Raw genomic sequence first — 15793 nt, 5'->3', positions numbered from 1 at the left:
TGAAGGAGCATTCTAAGCAGAGAAATATTTATTTATGCCACAAAAAAAGATATGAAAGAGTATAAATAATTCGATATATTCATCTTAATTTCGCCTTGTTTAGATGACAATTATAAATTGGTTTCCATGTGCTTTTGTTTGTTCTCCACCAACCATTTAAATGAATAGAACTCTCATACTGCCGCATCAGTCTTTGTTTGGCTGCGACCGAGTAAAGACAATAGAAAAGCAAAAATATGTTGAAAATTCGTAGTGGCATTGCCATAGCTCACATGCAAAACGCGGTCGTACCGCTCTGTGGCCAACGGGTTAGAGGAAAGAATTTTCCAACGATTTATTTGAAACACTCAAGTTCGATCTTTTCCAGCGTCGGCAGACCACAGCTGCTGCAGCTCTACCACGAGACGATGCAGAATGGCAGCAGGCGCGTCCCTTCAAACAAGTTCCTCGGCCCAATATGATGTCTCTGATACCCAATATGTTCATGCCAGGTGGAAAATATAAGAACATGGACCTCGGTCAGTTGATCATGGCCATGCGAGAGGATTATGGCAATATTTACTGTGTGCCTAGCGTAATGGGAGCACCGCCTATCTTAACTACACACAATCCCAAGGATTTCGAGGTTGTCTTCCGGAACGAGGGCACGTGGCCAAATCGACCTGTTTTAGAAACTGTGTTGTACCACCGTCAGACGCATAGAAAGGATTACTTCCAGGGTGTCGAGGGTGTCGCGCCTACCCAAGGAAAGGCATGGGGCGACTTTCGATCGACTGTTAATCCAGTCCTCATGCAGCCGAAGAGTATGAGGATTCACTACAAGAAAGTGTCGCAGGTCAATCAGGAATTTGTGCAGCGGTAAGCCATTCCACAAATACTTTCTTTGAAGAGCTAAAGCAAAGTGTTTCACCGAAAGCATCAAAGCCATCCGGAATGCCAGCACTCTGGAGGTTCCTGACGACTTCATCGACACCATTAATCGTTGGACTCTCGAGTCAGTCTCCGTCGTGGCACTGGACAAGCAGTTGGGACTGCTCAAGGAGTCGGGCAACGAAATCGAGGCCTCAAAGCTCTTCCATCTCTTTGAAGATTTCTTTAAAGTATCTGCGGATCTAGAGCTGAAGCCCTCCGCCTGGCGTTACTTTAAAACACCCAAACTGATGAAGATGATGAGCATTCTCGACTCCATTCTGGACATAATATCCGTATATGTTAATGAAGCATTAGAGCGTCTGGAGAAGGAGGCTAAGCAGGGTGTTGTCCGTCCTGAGAATGAGCAGAGTGTTCTCGAAAAGCTGCTCAAGGTCGACAAGAAGGTGGCCACGGTTATGGCAATGGATATGCTAATGGCCGGAGTGGATACCGTAAGTAGTTTTTAGATCACAGAATGATCATCAAATTAATTAAATGTCTTATCCTTTCTAGACCTCTAGCACTTTCACAGCCGCCTTGCTCTGCCTGGCCAAGAATCCAGAGAAGCAGACCAAACTCCGAGAGGAGATAATGAAGGTTCTGCCCCAGAAAGATTCTGAGTGCACGGAGGAGTCCATGAATAACGTACCATACCTGCGTGCCTGCATCAAGGAGTCGCATCGGGTGTACCCTCTCATTGTCATGAACGCAAGAGTTCTCAATCGGGACAGTGTGCTGAGTGGCTACCAAGTGCCAGCCGGCACCAGTATCTCGATGGTTCCCCTGAGCTTGCTATCAAGCGAAGAACACTTCCCCCAGGCTGATAAGTTCCTGCCAGAACGGTGGATGCGTAACGCCGCAGACTCCTCCGGACAGTGCCCGGCGAATGCTTTAAAGCTGAAGAATCCTTTTGTATTTCTTCCCTTCGGGTTTGGCCCCCGGATGTGCGTGGGAAAACGCATCGTGGACATGGAACTAGAGCTGGGTATAGCCCGACTAATTCGGAACTTCAACATCGAGTTCAATCACCCCACGGAGAACGCCTTCCGCTCTGATCTTATCAGCTTTCCCAACATACCGCTCAAGTTCAAGTTTACTGACTTACCCAACTGAATCATTGTTAACATAATGTGTATTCGGGGTATTTTGTGATAAAATACAAGCATATATAGTTAACTTCTTCTTTGTTAGTGTTCATTTGGTGGCCTTACATTCAACCAAATCAGAACATATGTATATACATATTTATGTAGATAACCATGTACATTTGATTCTTATTTAGGTCATGTTTTACTATAATACATATTCGGAGAAATTCAACATCAGCCATCTGCCTTCATCGTCAGATGTACCAAAACTTAATCTGTATAAATTCGTATATTCATATTTACATTCTGTCTATCCAATAAATTATACTTGAACAATTCGAAACTCTCACGTTGTTCCCCTTATCAATGTTTCCCTTTGTTTGCGGTCAGATAACATAACGAGAAGGGACGTGTGAGACGCTTCTTACGCGTCACAACTTTTATACCCGGCACTCAGTACTACATCTGCAACTTAGCGGTTATTTGTCAAATTTTACATTTTTTCTTCATCTGTCATCTACATCAACAACACTGCTCAAGCCAACACGCTCCTTTAGCTCGCCACCCTCCCCTATAGACACACACTGCAGAGTCGCGGCAGAGTCAGCGGCAGAGTCGCGGCAGAGGCAGAGGCAGAGCTGTGTCAGGGGCAGAGGCCATAAACAGCGCGAAGCAGAGTGTGAATGCTGCGGGACGGGGTGGGTTTGGCCACTGCAAATTAATTTCTTCATTGTGGCTATAATAATGATCCAATCGTATCCCAATTTGGTGATCTGATAGATATTGTCATTCCCTACGGAATGGCGTTACACACATTCATAAACATACATACAAACATATGTATATCTATATATGATTTACTGTATATCCCCGGTCTGCCCTGCAGCTAAATAAATGAATTAATTAAATCCCAATAAACATGAAATAAATATCTTCTGGTTGAGCAGGTATCTTTGAATACCCTTTTGAAATGGGTATTGCAGCTGCCATAGGAACGAAATATTGATGGGTTGGGTGTGTGCTTGGCCAGAAATATGTGTTTGTAGGAGGGCGGCTTCCTGTCGCTGCAGATAAAATCCTCGGAAAGTCTAAGCGTCCCGAAATGAAGAGGCAACACAGTAGAGGTGTATAATATATGTACAGGCGGTTTATTGCAGCACTCAAACGGCGCGGGTGTAGAATTGTTGGTATGAAGTTGTATGTGTGTATGTAGAAGATGAGTTGGTATGTCGACTCGCGTGTACCGGAATGTACGGGGGGGTGGGTAGAATACTAAAACATAGCTTAGCGGCTGGCTGCCAGGCAGCTCGCGAGCGCCAGGCAAGAAAGAGAGCGCGAGGGCGTAGGAGTGAGAGCGAGAGCGAGCTCCGGCTGTTAACAACAGTCCGCTGCTAGCTCGCTGCTGCTACTTGCAAGGGTAAAGGGTAAACAAACTTCGGCGGACAGTTCTTACATATGTACATGAACTATTCAATCTACAAACATCACTTTAATAACGTAAAGCGTGTTCGAATGGAAAGCTTACCTTTCCCAACATCTCTGATGCAATTTCATTGAAATCGTGCGATCTCTTGAAAAGTTGAGTAGAAACTCTAATGGTTAGCTGGCGAATTTCTAGTCACTTGTTCAGCTGATTAGATATTTTATTTTGCAAGTCATCGTGATACTCAAATTATTGCTAGGGAATGTTTTGGCATATTTGTAAAATAATTCAAGAAAATTATGCTTGAAGAAAATTGAATTAATCGGAATCAAATTATTCGTCCTCCGAAAATTGACTTGGAATAGTAGGTAAGCAATTATTTAAAACTAAAATTGGATTTCTGCCCTAATATTTAAAAAAAAAAAAAAAGAAAATGCATTCATTACTTACTGGCGAATGTTTTTTGTTGAATATTATAATAAATAGTGGGCACTGATTGATCCAGCAGCATGGGATTTTGAAGGAGCATTCTAAGCAGAGAAATATTTATTTATGCCACAAAAAAAAATATGAAAGAGTATAAATAATTCGATATATTCATCTTAATTTCGCCTTGTTTAGATGACAATTATAAATTGGTTTCCATGTGCTTTTGTTTGTTCTCCACCAACCATTTAAATGAATAGAACTCTCATACTGCCGCATCAGTCTTTGTTTGGCTGCGACCGAGTAAAGACAATAGAAAAGCAAAAATATGTTGAAAATTCGTAGTGGCATTGCCATAGCTCACATGCAAAACGCGGTCGTACCGCTCTGTGGCCAACGGGTTAGAGGAAAAAGAATTTTCCAACGATTTATTTGAAACACTCAAGTTCGATCTTTTCCAGCGTCGGCAGACCACAGCTGCTGCAGCTCTACCACGAGACGATGCAGAATGGCAGCAGGCGCGTCCCTTCAAACAAGTTCCTCGGCCCAATATGATGTCTCTGATACCCAATATGTTCATGCCAGGTGGAAAATATAAGAACATGGACCTCGGTCAGTTGATCATGGCCATGCGAGAGGATTATGGCAATATTTACTGTGTGCCTAGCGTAATGGGAGCACCGCCTATCTTAACTACACAATCCCAAGGATTTCGAGGTTGTCTTCCGGAACGAGGGCACGTGGCCAAATCGACCTGTTTTAGAAACTGTGTTGTACCACCGTCAGACGCATAGAAAGGATTACTTCCAGGGTGTCGAGGGTGTCGCGCCTACCCAAGGAAAGGCATGGGGCGACTTTCGATCGACTGTTAATCCAGTCCTCATGCAGCCGAAGAGTATGAGGATTCACTACAAGAAAGTGTCGCAGGTCAATCAGGAATTTGTGCAGCGGTAAGCCATTCCACAAATACTTTCTTTGAAGAGCTAAAGCAAAGTGTTTCACCGAAAGCATCAAAGCCATCCGGAATGCCAGCACTCTGGAGGTTCCTGACGACTTCATCGACACCATTAATCGTTGGACTCTCGAGTCAGTCTCCGTCGTGGCACTGGACAAGCAGTTGGGACTGCTCAAGGAGTCGGGCAACGAAATCGAGGCCTCAAAGCTCTTCCATCTCTTTGAAGATTTCTTTAAAGTATCTGCGGATCTAGAGCTGAAGCCCTCCGCCTGGCGTTACTTTAAAACACCCAAACTGATGAAGATGATGAGCATTCTCGACTCCATTCTGGACATAATATCCGTATATGTTAATGAAGCATTAGAGCGTCTGGAGAAGGAGGCTAAGCAGGGTGTTGTCCGTCCTGAGAATGAGCAGAGTGTTCTCGAAAAGCTGCTCAAGGTCGACAAGAAGGTGGCCACGGTTATGGCAATGGATATGCTAATGGCCGGAGTGGATACCGTAAGTAGTTTTTAGATCACAGAATGATCATCAAATTAATTAAATGTCTTATCCTTTCTAGACCTCTAGCACTTTCACAGCCGCCTTGCTCTGCCTGGCCAAGAATCCAGAGAAGCAGACCAAACTCCGAGAGGAGATAATGAAGGTTCTGCCCCAGAAAGATTCTGAGTGCACGGAGGAGTCCATGAATAACGTACCATACCTGCGTGCCTGCATCAAGGAGTCGCATCGGGTGTACCCTCTCATTGTCATGAACGCAAGAGTTCTCAATCGGGACAGTGTGCTGAGTGGCTACCAAGTGCCAGCCGGCACCAGTATCTCGATGGTTCCCCTGAGCTTGCTATCAAGCGAAGAACACTTCCCCCAGGCTGATAAGTTCCTGCCAGAACGGTGGATGCGTAACGCCGCAGACTCCTCCGGACAGTGCCCGGCGAATGCTTTAAAGCTGAAGAATCCTTTTGTATTTCTTCCCTTCGGGTTTGGCCCCCGGATGTGCGTGGGAAAACGCATCGTGGACATGGAACTAGAGCTGGGTATAGCCCGACTAATTCGGAACTTCAACATCGAGTTCAATCACCCCACGGAGAACGCCTTCCGCTCTGATCTTATCAGCTTTCCCAACATACCGCTCAAGTTCAAGTTTACTGACTTACCCAACTGAATCATTGTTAACATAATGTGTATTCGGGGTATTTTGTGATAAAATACAAGCATATATAGTTAACTTCTTCTTTGTTAGTGTTCATTTGGTGGCCTTACATTCAACCAAATCAGAACATATGTATATACATATTTATGTAGATAACCATGTACATTTGATTCTTATTTAGGTCATGTTTTACTATAATACATATTCGGAGAAATTCAACATCAGCCATCTGCCTTCATCGTCAGATGTACCAAAACTGAATCTGTATAAATTCGTATATTCATATTTACATTCTGTCTATCCAATAAATTATACTTGAACAATTCGAAACTCTCACGTTGTTCCCCTTATCAATGTTTCCCTTTGTTTGCGGTCAGATAACATAAAAAAGCGCTAAAGATTAGTTTGTTGGTACTATTACCGGGGCCAAACTTTTACAATTTTACCAGCAGAGTCATGCTCCATAAATTGAATTTGGCCAAGAAGTCTGATGCAATGGGAACCACCAGAAGCGTTAAAATATTGAAATTGTTTCAAGAGATGGAACATGAGAATTTGTTTGTTTAAGTTGTTTCAGTGACAAATAAACAATTATATAGATAGGTTGATCATAATATCATCGCATTTTTTCAACAGTTTTAAGTCAAATGATTCAAAAGACTGCCAAACTCTGTACAAATTCTTAAATTCCTTTACCATTAGTATTTTCAGAAAAAGGAATCCCATAGTCGATCCAATGGCAGTCTATATTCTAATTTTATGTTTTATGTTTACAATATGAATTCTGTTTGGTTTACGCTCCAGCAAACCTGTTTTGGCGCTCTCTCTCTCTCTCTCTCGTGTTTTGCTATCATCTAATTTGGCAGAAAAGCTCTCTCGGGTTCTTGGATTATGTGGCTACCTAAAAGAACGATCGACCAGGGGAGACCAGTTTAGCTGTGGCAGCTAACGAAATAAGTTCCATAGAAGCAAAATGTTGAAAGTGCGCAGCGGTGTATCTATGATTCAGTCGCAAAAAGCGGCCATCTGTATCAGTAGTCAGCTGGTAAATATATATGAACAAATCACTGATATCACATCGGAATAACAATTTGAATCTTCTGCAGCGTTGGCAGACCACAGCTGTTGCAGCAGAGCCCAGAAATGATGCCGAGTGGCTGCAAGCTCGTCCCTTCGAGCAAATTCCTCGGGCGCCGGTTCTGCCTACCATTCGGAACTTTATGCCTGGAGGAAAATATAGCAAACTCGACATCGTAGAAATATTTAAGGTTATGAACGAGGAATATGGAAACATATTTTATTTGCCAGGTATGTTGGGAGGCCCCTCATTTCTGAGCACCTACAACCCTAAGGACTTTGAGGTGGTGTTCCGTAACGAGGGCGTATGGCCCCAACGGCCTGGTAGCGATACTCTTCGCTATCATCGGGAGAAGCATAGAAAGGACTTCTTCCAGGGAGTCGAGGGAATCATACCGACCCAAGGAAAGACCTGGAGTGACTTTCGATCCATTGTCAATCCTGTCCTCATGCAGCCGAAGAACGTTCGTCTTTACTATAAGAAGATGTCCCAAGTGAACCAGGAATTCGTCCAACGGTACGTTTAAGTTGAGTTTAATTGCATTTTATGCTCAAATGAGATTTTCTCTATATAAAGTATTAAAGAAGTTCGTGACGTCAACACTCAGGAGGCTCCAGATGATTTCATACACATTATTAATCGCTGGACCCTCGAGTCAGTCTCCGTCGTGGCATTAGACAAGCAACTGGGACTGCTCAAGGAGTCGGTCAAGAACGACGAGGCCGTACAACTTTTCAAGAACCTGGAGGATTTCTTCAAACTCTCAGCCGATCTGGAGATCAAACCCTCCCTCTGGCGATATTTTAAAACACCGAAGTTAATGAAACTAATGAAAGCTTTGGATGGTGTCCAGGAAGTAACTTCCGCGTATGTAGATGAAGCTATTGAACGTCTGGAGAAGGAGGCCAAAGATGGAATTGTCCGTCCTGAGAATGAGCAGAGTGTTCTCGAAAAGCTGCTCAAGGTCGACAAGAAGGTGGCCACGGTTATGGCCATGGATATGCTAATGGCCGGAGTGGATACCGTACGTACTCACTGAAACACACAGATCACAGAAAGCTTAGCCTGGTCTAATGCCTTATATTTTTCAGACCTCAAGCACATTTACAGCCGCCTTGTTGTGCCTTGCCAAGAATCCCGAGAAGCAGGCGAAACTCCGTGAAGAGGTAATGAAGGTTCTGCCCCAGAAGGATTCCGAGTTCACTGAGGCATCAATGAAGAATGTTCCCTATCTACGAGCCTGCATCAAGGAGTCACAACGGGTTTATCCTCTGGTTATCGGAAATGTTCGAGTTACTGCTAAGGACAGCGTTTTAAGTGGATACCAAGTGCCAGCCGGCACCTTTATTTCAATGGTTCCAACATCTTTGCTGTCAAGCGAGGAACACTTCCCCCAGGCTGATAAGTTCCTGCCAGAGCGGTGGGTTCGTAACGCCACAGACGCCGCAGGGGAGTGCCCGGCGAATGATTTGAAGCTGAAGAATCCTTTTGTGTTTCTTCCCTTCGGATTTGGCCCAAGGATGTGCGTGGGAAAGCGAATCGTGGATATGGAGCTTGAGCTGGGCATCGCCCGACTCATTCGGAACTTCAGCATTGAGTTCAATCACTCCACGGAGAACGCCTTCCGCTCTTCCTTGATCAATTTGCCAAACATACCGCTTAAGTTTAAGTTTACCGACTTGTCCAACTAAAGTATTGTTTTTCCAACACCATAAATTATATATATTCCTGAACAGCATCAGTATTTAAGTTTTTATCAGATGGGATAATTATTATAGCGCAAAAGACTCCTCTGCCTTGTCTAGAGGCACCTGGTGCCAGTTTGTTAGGAAGAGAATAGAGGATTTTAGGAATTTTGAGTGTATAATTATAATCATATGTATATCGAACTGGTACAAAGCTGAGTATTGGGTATTGGTAAAGTGTAGAGTGCTGTAGAGTGTTTTGAAGATACATCGGAGTAATATGATAGATATGTACATACATATGTACGTACATATGTAAATATGTATCAGACCTCAACGCTTACGCGAGAAGATGCCCCTAAAGAAAAAATTAAACTAATTCCACCAAGTATAAAACCCATATACACAGTAGCACTAGCAGTAGCTAAATGCAATGTGTAAGGGCAGTGTACATTATTTTCTGTGCTTGAACAAATCGAATACAATCAAACATTTGTACAAAACTGATTAGCTAAGTGTGGGCAGATAACAACTACCAATTGCCAACAAGTCTGATGCAATGGGTACCACCAGAAGGGTGCAAATATTGAAATTGTTTATTATCATTCATCATTTAGGTTTGTTTTGAATTTGTTACTTTAAAGATATGGATCATGAGAATTCACGCTAATTTCCCAGCTGATAAGATATCAAACGAGAAGGGACGTGTGAGACGCTTCTTACGCGTCACAACTTTTATACCCGGCACTCAGTACTACATCTGCACTTTAGCGGTTATTTGTCCAGTTTTACATTTTTTCTTCATCTGTCATCTACATCAACAACACTACTCACACCAACACGCTCCTTTAGCTCGCCACCCTCCCCTAGAAACACACACTGCAGAGTCGCGGCAGAGTCAGCGGCAGAGGCAGCGGCAGAGGCAGCGGCAGAGGCAGAGGCAGTGGCGTGTCAGGGGCCAGGCCATAAACAACGCGAAGCAGAGTGTGAATGCTGCGGGACGGGGTGGGTTTGGCCACTGCAAACTAATTTCTTCATTGTGGCTATAATAATGATCCAATCGGATCCCAATTTGGTGATCTGATAGATATGGTCATTCCCTACGGAATGGCGTTTTTAGTTTTCTGTTATCTTCAAAATTGTAGATTTGGGAGGTTTTCGCCCTTTTGCGGGGGCGGAAGGGGGCGGGGCTCATTTTTGAAATACACTGGTTTCAGTGTGAGCATACAGCAGTCTGGTGCCAAAATTTGGTGGCTCTAGCTCTTATAGTCTCTGAGAACTAGCCGACAAACAAGACGGACGGACGGACAGACGGACAGACGGACAGACGGACAGACAGACATGGCTCAATCGACTCGGCTATTGATGCTGATCAAGAATATATATACTTTATGGGGTCGGAAACGTTTCCTTCTGTGCGTTACATACAACCGTTATCCGCACAAATACAATATACCCTATTTACTCTTCGAGTACCGGGTATAAAAACGAGTATGTATGTACATACATATATCATCAAACCAATTCTCAATAGTCACACTACACTCTTCTTGCGCTCACGCATTTTCTCAATTTATGGCAATGACATTGTCCAGTTTAACGAGTGAATGCGCGAATGAACTGTTTAATTTGTTCGGCACTCTCTTAGGGTTTATTGTATTTATGGGGATGTAAATATGCATGCAACCGTGTGGCATAATGCTTCTTTGGATAAGGGATCCGTGCCTGAACGATTGTAGATACATATAACGATCTTATTGGGACGTCATTTTAGATTTCCTCCACATTCAATACTTATTATAACTAAAAAGATCTCTAAATAACTGAGTTGAGGGTATCCGAAATTCGATACAATGGCAGTCATTCGCATTGTTATAAATTATAGGAAATGTTTACAAAATGATTCTTGTTTGTTATTTTTCTGTTCGCGTACTCTTGCGAACCTGTTTTAGCGTTCGCTCTCTCTCTCTATCTCCACTTGTTTTTGTTTGTGAACTGTTATCATCTAATTTGGCAAAAAAGCTCTCTCTCTGGTGTTTGAGAGCTACATAATAGAACAATCGGCCAGGATGAGATCAGTTTAGCTGTGGCAGCTAACAAAATAAGTTCCAAAGAAGCAAAATGTTGAAAGTGCGCAGCGGTGTAACTATAATCCAGTCGCATAAGGCCGCCATCTGTATTAGTAGTCAGCTGGTAAATATATATATGTATATTATGATAAATGTATATATCGCTGAAATCACATCGGAACAACCTTTTCATTTTTCTGCAGCGTTGGCAGACCACAGCTGTTGCAGCAGAGCCCAGAAATGATGCCGAGTGGCTGCAAGCACGTCCTTTTGAGCAGATTCCTCGGACCACAACTCTGTCTAATCTTCGGAATTTTATGCCTGGTGGAAAATATAGCAAGCTGGACATTATGGCATTGTTCAAGGCCTTGCGCAAAGACTACGGGAATATAGTCTATTTAAAAGGTATGATGGGAGGCCCATCATTCGTGAGCACACATAACCCCAAAGACTTCGAGCTGGTTTTCCGTAACGAGGGCGTATGGCCCCTTCGTCCTGGTAGCGATACTCTCCGCTATCATCGGGAGAAGCATAGAAAGGATTTCTTCCAGGGAGTCGAGGGAATCATACCGACCCAAGGAAAGACCTGGAGTGACTTTCGATCCATTGTCAATCCTGTCCTCATGCAGCCGAAGAACGTTCGTCTTTACTATAAGAAGATGTCCCAAGTGAACCAGGAATTCGTCCAACGGTACGTTTAAGTTGAGTTTAATTGCATTTTATGCTCAAATGAGATTTTCTCTATACAAAGTATTAAAGAAGTTCGTGACGTCAACACTCAGGAGGCTCCAGATGATTTCATACACATTATTAATCGCTGGACCCTCGAGTCAGTCTCCGTCGTGGCATTAGACAAGCAGCTGGGACTCCTCAAAGAATCGGTCAATAACGAAGAGGCTCTAAAACTTTTCTCGTACCTAGACGATTTCTTCGAACTCACAGCTGATCTGGAGTTGAAGCCCTCCGCCTGGCGTTACTTTAAAACACCAAAGTTAATGAAACTCATGAAAGCTTTGGATGGCGTTCAGGAAGTAACTGCCGCGTATGTAGATGAAGCTATTGAACGTCTGGAGAAGGAGGCCAAAGACGGAGTTGTCCGTCTTGAGAATGAGCAGAGTGTACTCGAAAAGCTGCTCAAAGTCGACAAGAAGGTGGCCACGGTTATGGCCATGGATATGCTAATGGCTGGGGTTGATACCGTACGTAGTCCTCAGATCTCAGAATCATCAAATTAATTAAATGTTCAATTTTTCTAGACCTCTAGTACTTTCACAGCCGCTTTGCTCTGCTTGGCTAAGAATCCCGAGAAGCAGGCGAAACTCCGAGAAGAGGTAATGAAGGTTCTGCCCCAGAAGGATTCCGAGTTCACTGAGGCATCGATGAAGAATGTTCCCTATCTACGTGCCTGCATCAAGGAGTCACAAAGGATTTATCCTCTGATCATCGGCAATGCCCGAGCTCTTGCGCAAGACAGTGTTTTAAGTGGATACCAAGTGCCAGCCGGCACCTTAATTTCAATGGTTCCCATAACTTTGCTTACAAACGAGGAACACTTTCCCAAAGCTTATGAGTTCCTGCCAGAGCGGTGGGTTCGTAACGCCGCAGACGCCGCAGGGGAGTGCCCAGCGAATGATTTGAAGCTGAAGAATCCTTTTGTGTTTCTTCCCTTTGGCTTTGGCCCAAGGATGTGCGTGGGAAAGCGCATCGTGGACATGGAACTGGAGCTGGGCATCGCCCGACTCATTCGGAACTTCAACATCGAGTTCAATCACCCCACAGACAACGCATTTCGCTCTGCGCTGATAAATTTGCCCAACATACCGCTTAAGTTTAAGTTTACGGACTTGCCAAACTAACGTTACTGGATGTACTGGATACATTTGTGAACTCATTCGTTCAAAGAAAAGGAAATAATCGTAGGTGCTTGCACATTTGAGCACACTTGACACATATGAAGTAGGTATAAAAACTCTTTGTTTGGGGGGCAATTAATGGCTGAATATAATAAAAACCTATATGTATGTATATGCATATAGATTAGTTGTTCTTAGGTATATTATCAGTATCAATGCGTTTGTTGCAATGGCTACCAGCGCCACCATGCACATAGAATTCAAGTTTATTATCTTCAAGAGTTTATTTTCTTGGCTGCCATTTCTAGAATGATAAGATATAATAGTAGGAAGACATATGTATGTACACAGATACAAATGTACATACTATATGAAGGTATGTAAGAAGTAGCTTAATTCATTTTAATATTTTCTCATAAAACTAATTAACAATAGTCACACTACTCTCTGTTAACGCCACACATTTTTCAATTGATGCCAATGACATTCACCAATTCAGCGAGTGTGCGCTCGAATGAATAGTTTAATTTGTTGGACACACTCTTAGGGTATTTTGTATTTGTGGGATTGCATGCATTGTATGAATAATATATCAAGGGTTCAGGATCATTTGAGCTGTGAATTATGAAATATGATACCCCACATATAAAATACACATATGCTTAGACACATTCCTTATAAAAATGTTGTAAGTAAATAACGGAGTAGAAGGTATCCCAAAATTCGATTCTGTAGCAGTCATTAATATCTCAAAATTATAGTAAATGTTTACAAAATGATTCTTGTTTGTTATTTCGCTTCTCGTGCGCTCTTGCGAACTGGTTTTGGAGCTCTCTCTCTCTCTCTCTCTCTCTGATTGTGTGCTGTTATCATCCAATTTGGCAAAAAGCTCTCTCCGTTCTTTGGAATATGTATATATATAGGTAGCTACTGGAACGATCGTTCGGCAGCGATCAGTCTAGCTGTGTCTGCTAACGAAAGAAGTTCCTAATAAGCAAAATGTTGAGATTGAGCACCGGTCTATCTATAATTAAAACGCAAAACGCGGCCCTCTCTATCAGTTGTCAGCTGGTAAATATATATACATGAATCGGAATCACATCGGAATAACCACTGGAATCTTCTGCAGCGTTGGCAGACCACAGCTGTTGCAGCAGAGCCCAGAAATGATTCCGAGTGGCTACAGGCGCGTCCTTTTGAGGAGGTTCCTCGAACCACATTTCTGTCTACCATTCGGAACTTTATGCCTGGAGGAAAATATAGCAAACTGGACATTATGGCATTATTTAAGGCCATGCAAGAGGACTATGGAAACATATTCTACTTACAGGGAATAATGGGAGGTCCATCCATTCTGAGCACTCATAACCCCAAAGACTTTGAGGTGGTGTTCCGTAACGAGGGCGTATGGCCCCATCGTCCTGGCAGCGATACTCTTCGCTATCATAGGGAGACGCATAGGAGGGATTTCTTCCAGGGAGTCGAGGGAGTCATACCGACCCAGGGAAAGACCTGGAGTGACTTTCGATCAATTGTAAATCCTGTCCTCATGCAGCCGAAGAACGTTCGTCTTTACTATAAGAAGATGTCCCAAGTTAACCAGGAGTTCGTCCAACGGTGCGTATGACTCAATCAATTTTATTTTATGCTCAGATGAAACCTTCTCTATTAATTCACAGTATTAAAGCACTCCGTGACATTGAAACTCAGGAGGCTCCTGATAATTTCATTGACGTTTTAAACCGGTGGACCCTCGAATCTGTCTCTGTCGTCGCATTGGACAAGCAGCTGGGACTCCTCAAAGAATCGGTCAATAACGAAGAGGCTCTAAAACTTTTCTCGTACCTAGACGATTTCTTCGAACTCACAGCTGATCTGGAGTTGAAGCCCTCCGCCTGGCGTTACTTTAAAACACCAAAGTTAATGAAACTCATGAAAGCTTTGGATGGTGTCCAGGAAGTAACTGCCGCGTATGTAGATGAAGCTATTGAACGTCTGGAGAAGGAGGCCAAAGACGGAATTGTCCGTCCTGAGAATGAGCAGAGTGTTCTCGAAAAGCTGCTCAAGGTCGACAAGAAGGTGGCCACGGTTATGGCCATGGATATGCTAATGGCTGGGGTGGATACCGTAAGTAGTCCTCAGATCTCAGAATCATCAAATTAATAAAAATTGTTTTTTCTAGACCTCTAGTACTTTCACAGCCGCCTTGCTCTGCTTGGCTAAGAATCCCGAGAAGCAGGCGAAACTCCGAGAAGAGGTCATGAAGGTTCTGCCCCAGAAGGATTCCGAGTTCACTGAGGCATCGATGAAGAATGTTCCATATCTACGTGCCTGCATCAAGGAGTCACAACGGCTTTACCCTCTGGTTATCGGCAATATCCGAACTCTCAATCGGGACAGCGTTCTAAGTGGATTCCAAGTGCCGGCTGGCACCTATGTTTCAATGGTTCCTATAAGTTTGCTATCAAAAGAGGAACACTTCCCCCAGGCTGATAAGTTCCTGCCAGAGCGGTGGGTGCGTAACGCCACGGACGAAACCGGAGAGTGCCCGGCGAATGATTTGAAGCTGAAGAATCCATTTGTTTTCCTTCCCTTTGGCTTTGGCCCCCGGATGTGCGTGGGAAAGCGCATCGTGGACATGGAACTGGAGCTGGGCCTCGCCCGAATCATTCGAACCTTCAACGTGGAGTTCAATTACCCCACGGAGAACGTCTTCCGCGCCGCCATGATCAATTTGCCCAACATGCCGCTTAAGTTTAAGTTTACCGACTTGCCCAACTGAAGTATTGTTATGCGTGGCTAGTTTGCTTGTATTCCGATTATATGCCTTGTGATAAGATAAGCCTTGCTGTTGTATATTGTTGTTTGTTGAAGCTTTCTGTGAGAGAGAGCAAGCATGGGGCAGGGCTGCCGTTAATCCAATTTGTGTGAATCCTATCCAGTTGCTGCCCAGCCAGAAGCCTCGCGAATGAAACAATCTGTTTTATTTGTCTATACGTTTAAAGCTATTTCATTTCCAGTTTAACACACACTCAAATATATATATATATATATATGATCTATATATGTAGGTAGACATTCTAGACACTCAATACAGTATGGTACATTTGTGGTAAACATTTTACAACAGTTTTTGTTACAGTTAGACAGCTCT

The 15793-nt window shown here is 43.5% G+C and overlaps 4 protein-coding genes across 5 annotated transcripts; all 4 read left to right on the top strand.

Moving 5' to 3' along the window:
• Nucleotides 1–216: 216 nt before the first annotated feature.
• Nucleotides 217–6010, top strand: LOC117897236 (probable cytochrome P450 12a4, mitochondrial). Of its 2 annotated transcripts, XM_034805955.1 has the most exons (5): nucleotides 217–308; nucleotides 368–625; nucleotides 4567–4799; nucleotides 4858–5305; nucleotides 5367–6010. In XM_034805955.1, exons 1-5 carry the CDS (start codon nucleotides 237–239, stop codon nucleotides 5964–5966), a joined length of 1611 nt encoding a protein of 536 aa, XP_034661846.1. In that variant the 5' UTR covers nucleotides 217–236; the 3' UTR covers nucleotides 5967–6010. The 2 variants fall into 2 exon arrangements, with proteins under 2 accessions (XP_034661846.1, XP_034661845.1); XM_034805954.1 differs by lacking the exons at nucleotides 4567–4799; nucleotides 4858–5305; nucleotides 5367–6010 and adding exons at nucleotides 917–1364; nucleotides 1426–2069 and having other exon boundaries at nucleotides 368–858.
• Nucleotides 6011–6880: 870 nt separating this feature from the next.
• Nucleotides 6881–8775, top strand: LOC117897237 (probable cytochrome P450 12a4, mitochondrial). Its single transcript, XM_034805956.1, has 4 exons — nucleotides 6881–6999; nucleotides 7061–7548; nucleotides 7609–8056; nucleotides 8124–8775. Exons 1-4 carry the CDS (start codon nucleotides 6928–6930, stop codon nucleotides 8721–8723), a joined length of 1608 nt encoding a protein of 535 aa, XP_034661847.1. The 5' UTR covers nucleotides 6881–6927; the 3' UTR covers nucleotides 8724–8775.
• A 2019-nt stretch (nucleotides 8776–10794) lies between these two features.
• LOC117897239 (probable cytochrome P450 12a5, mitochondrial) lies at nucleotides 10795–12749 on the top strand. The gene is made up of 4 exons (XM_034805958.1): nucleotides 10795–10910; nucleotides 10990–11477; nucleotides 11538–11985; nucleotides 12043–12749. The coding sequence occupies exons 1-4, from the start codon at nucleotides 10839–10841 to the stop codon at nucleotides 12640–12642; spliced, it is 1608 nt and encodes a 535-aa protein (XP_034661849.1). The 5' UTR covers nucleotides 10795–10838; the 3' UTR covers nucleotides 12643–12749.
• Nucleotides 12750–13586: 837 nt separating this feature from the next.
• Nucleotides 13587–15703, top strand: LOC117897238 (probable cytochrome P450 12a4, mitochondrial). Its single transcript, XM_034805957.1, has 4 exons — nucleotides 13587–13710; nucleotides 13769–14256; nucleotides 14319–14766; nucleotides 14822–15703. Exons 1-4 carry the CDS (start codon nucleotides 13639–13641, stop codon nucleotides 15419–15421), a joined length of 1608 nt encoding a protein of 535 aa, XP_034661848.1. The 5' UTR covers nucleotides 13587–13638; the 3' UTR covers nucleotides 15422–15703.
• Nucleotides 15704–15793: the final 90 nt, after the last annotated feature.

The sequence above is a fragment of the Drosophila subobscura genome, chromosome O, assembly GCF_008121235.1.
Source record: "Drosophila subobscura isolate 14011-0131.10 chromosome O, UCBerk_Dsub_1.0, whole genome shotgun sequence".
In the NCBI taxonomy this organism is placed as follows: Eukaryota; Metazoa; Arthropoda; class Insecta; order Diptera; family Drosophilidae; genus Drosophila; species Drosophila subobscura.
This window is presented reverse-complemented; position numbering and strand designations above follow the sequence as displayed.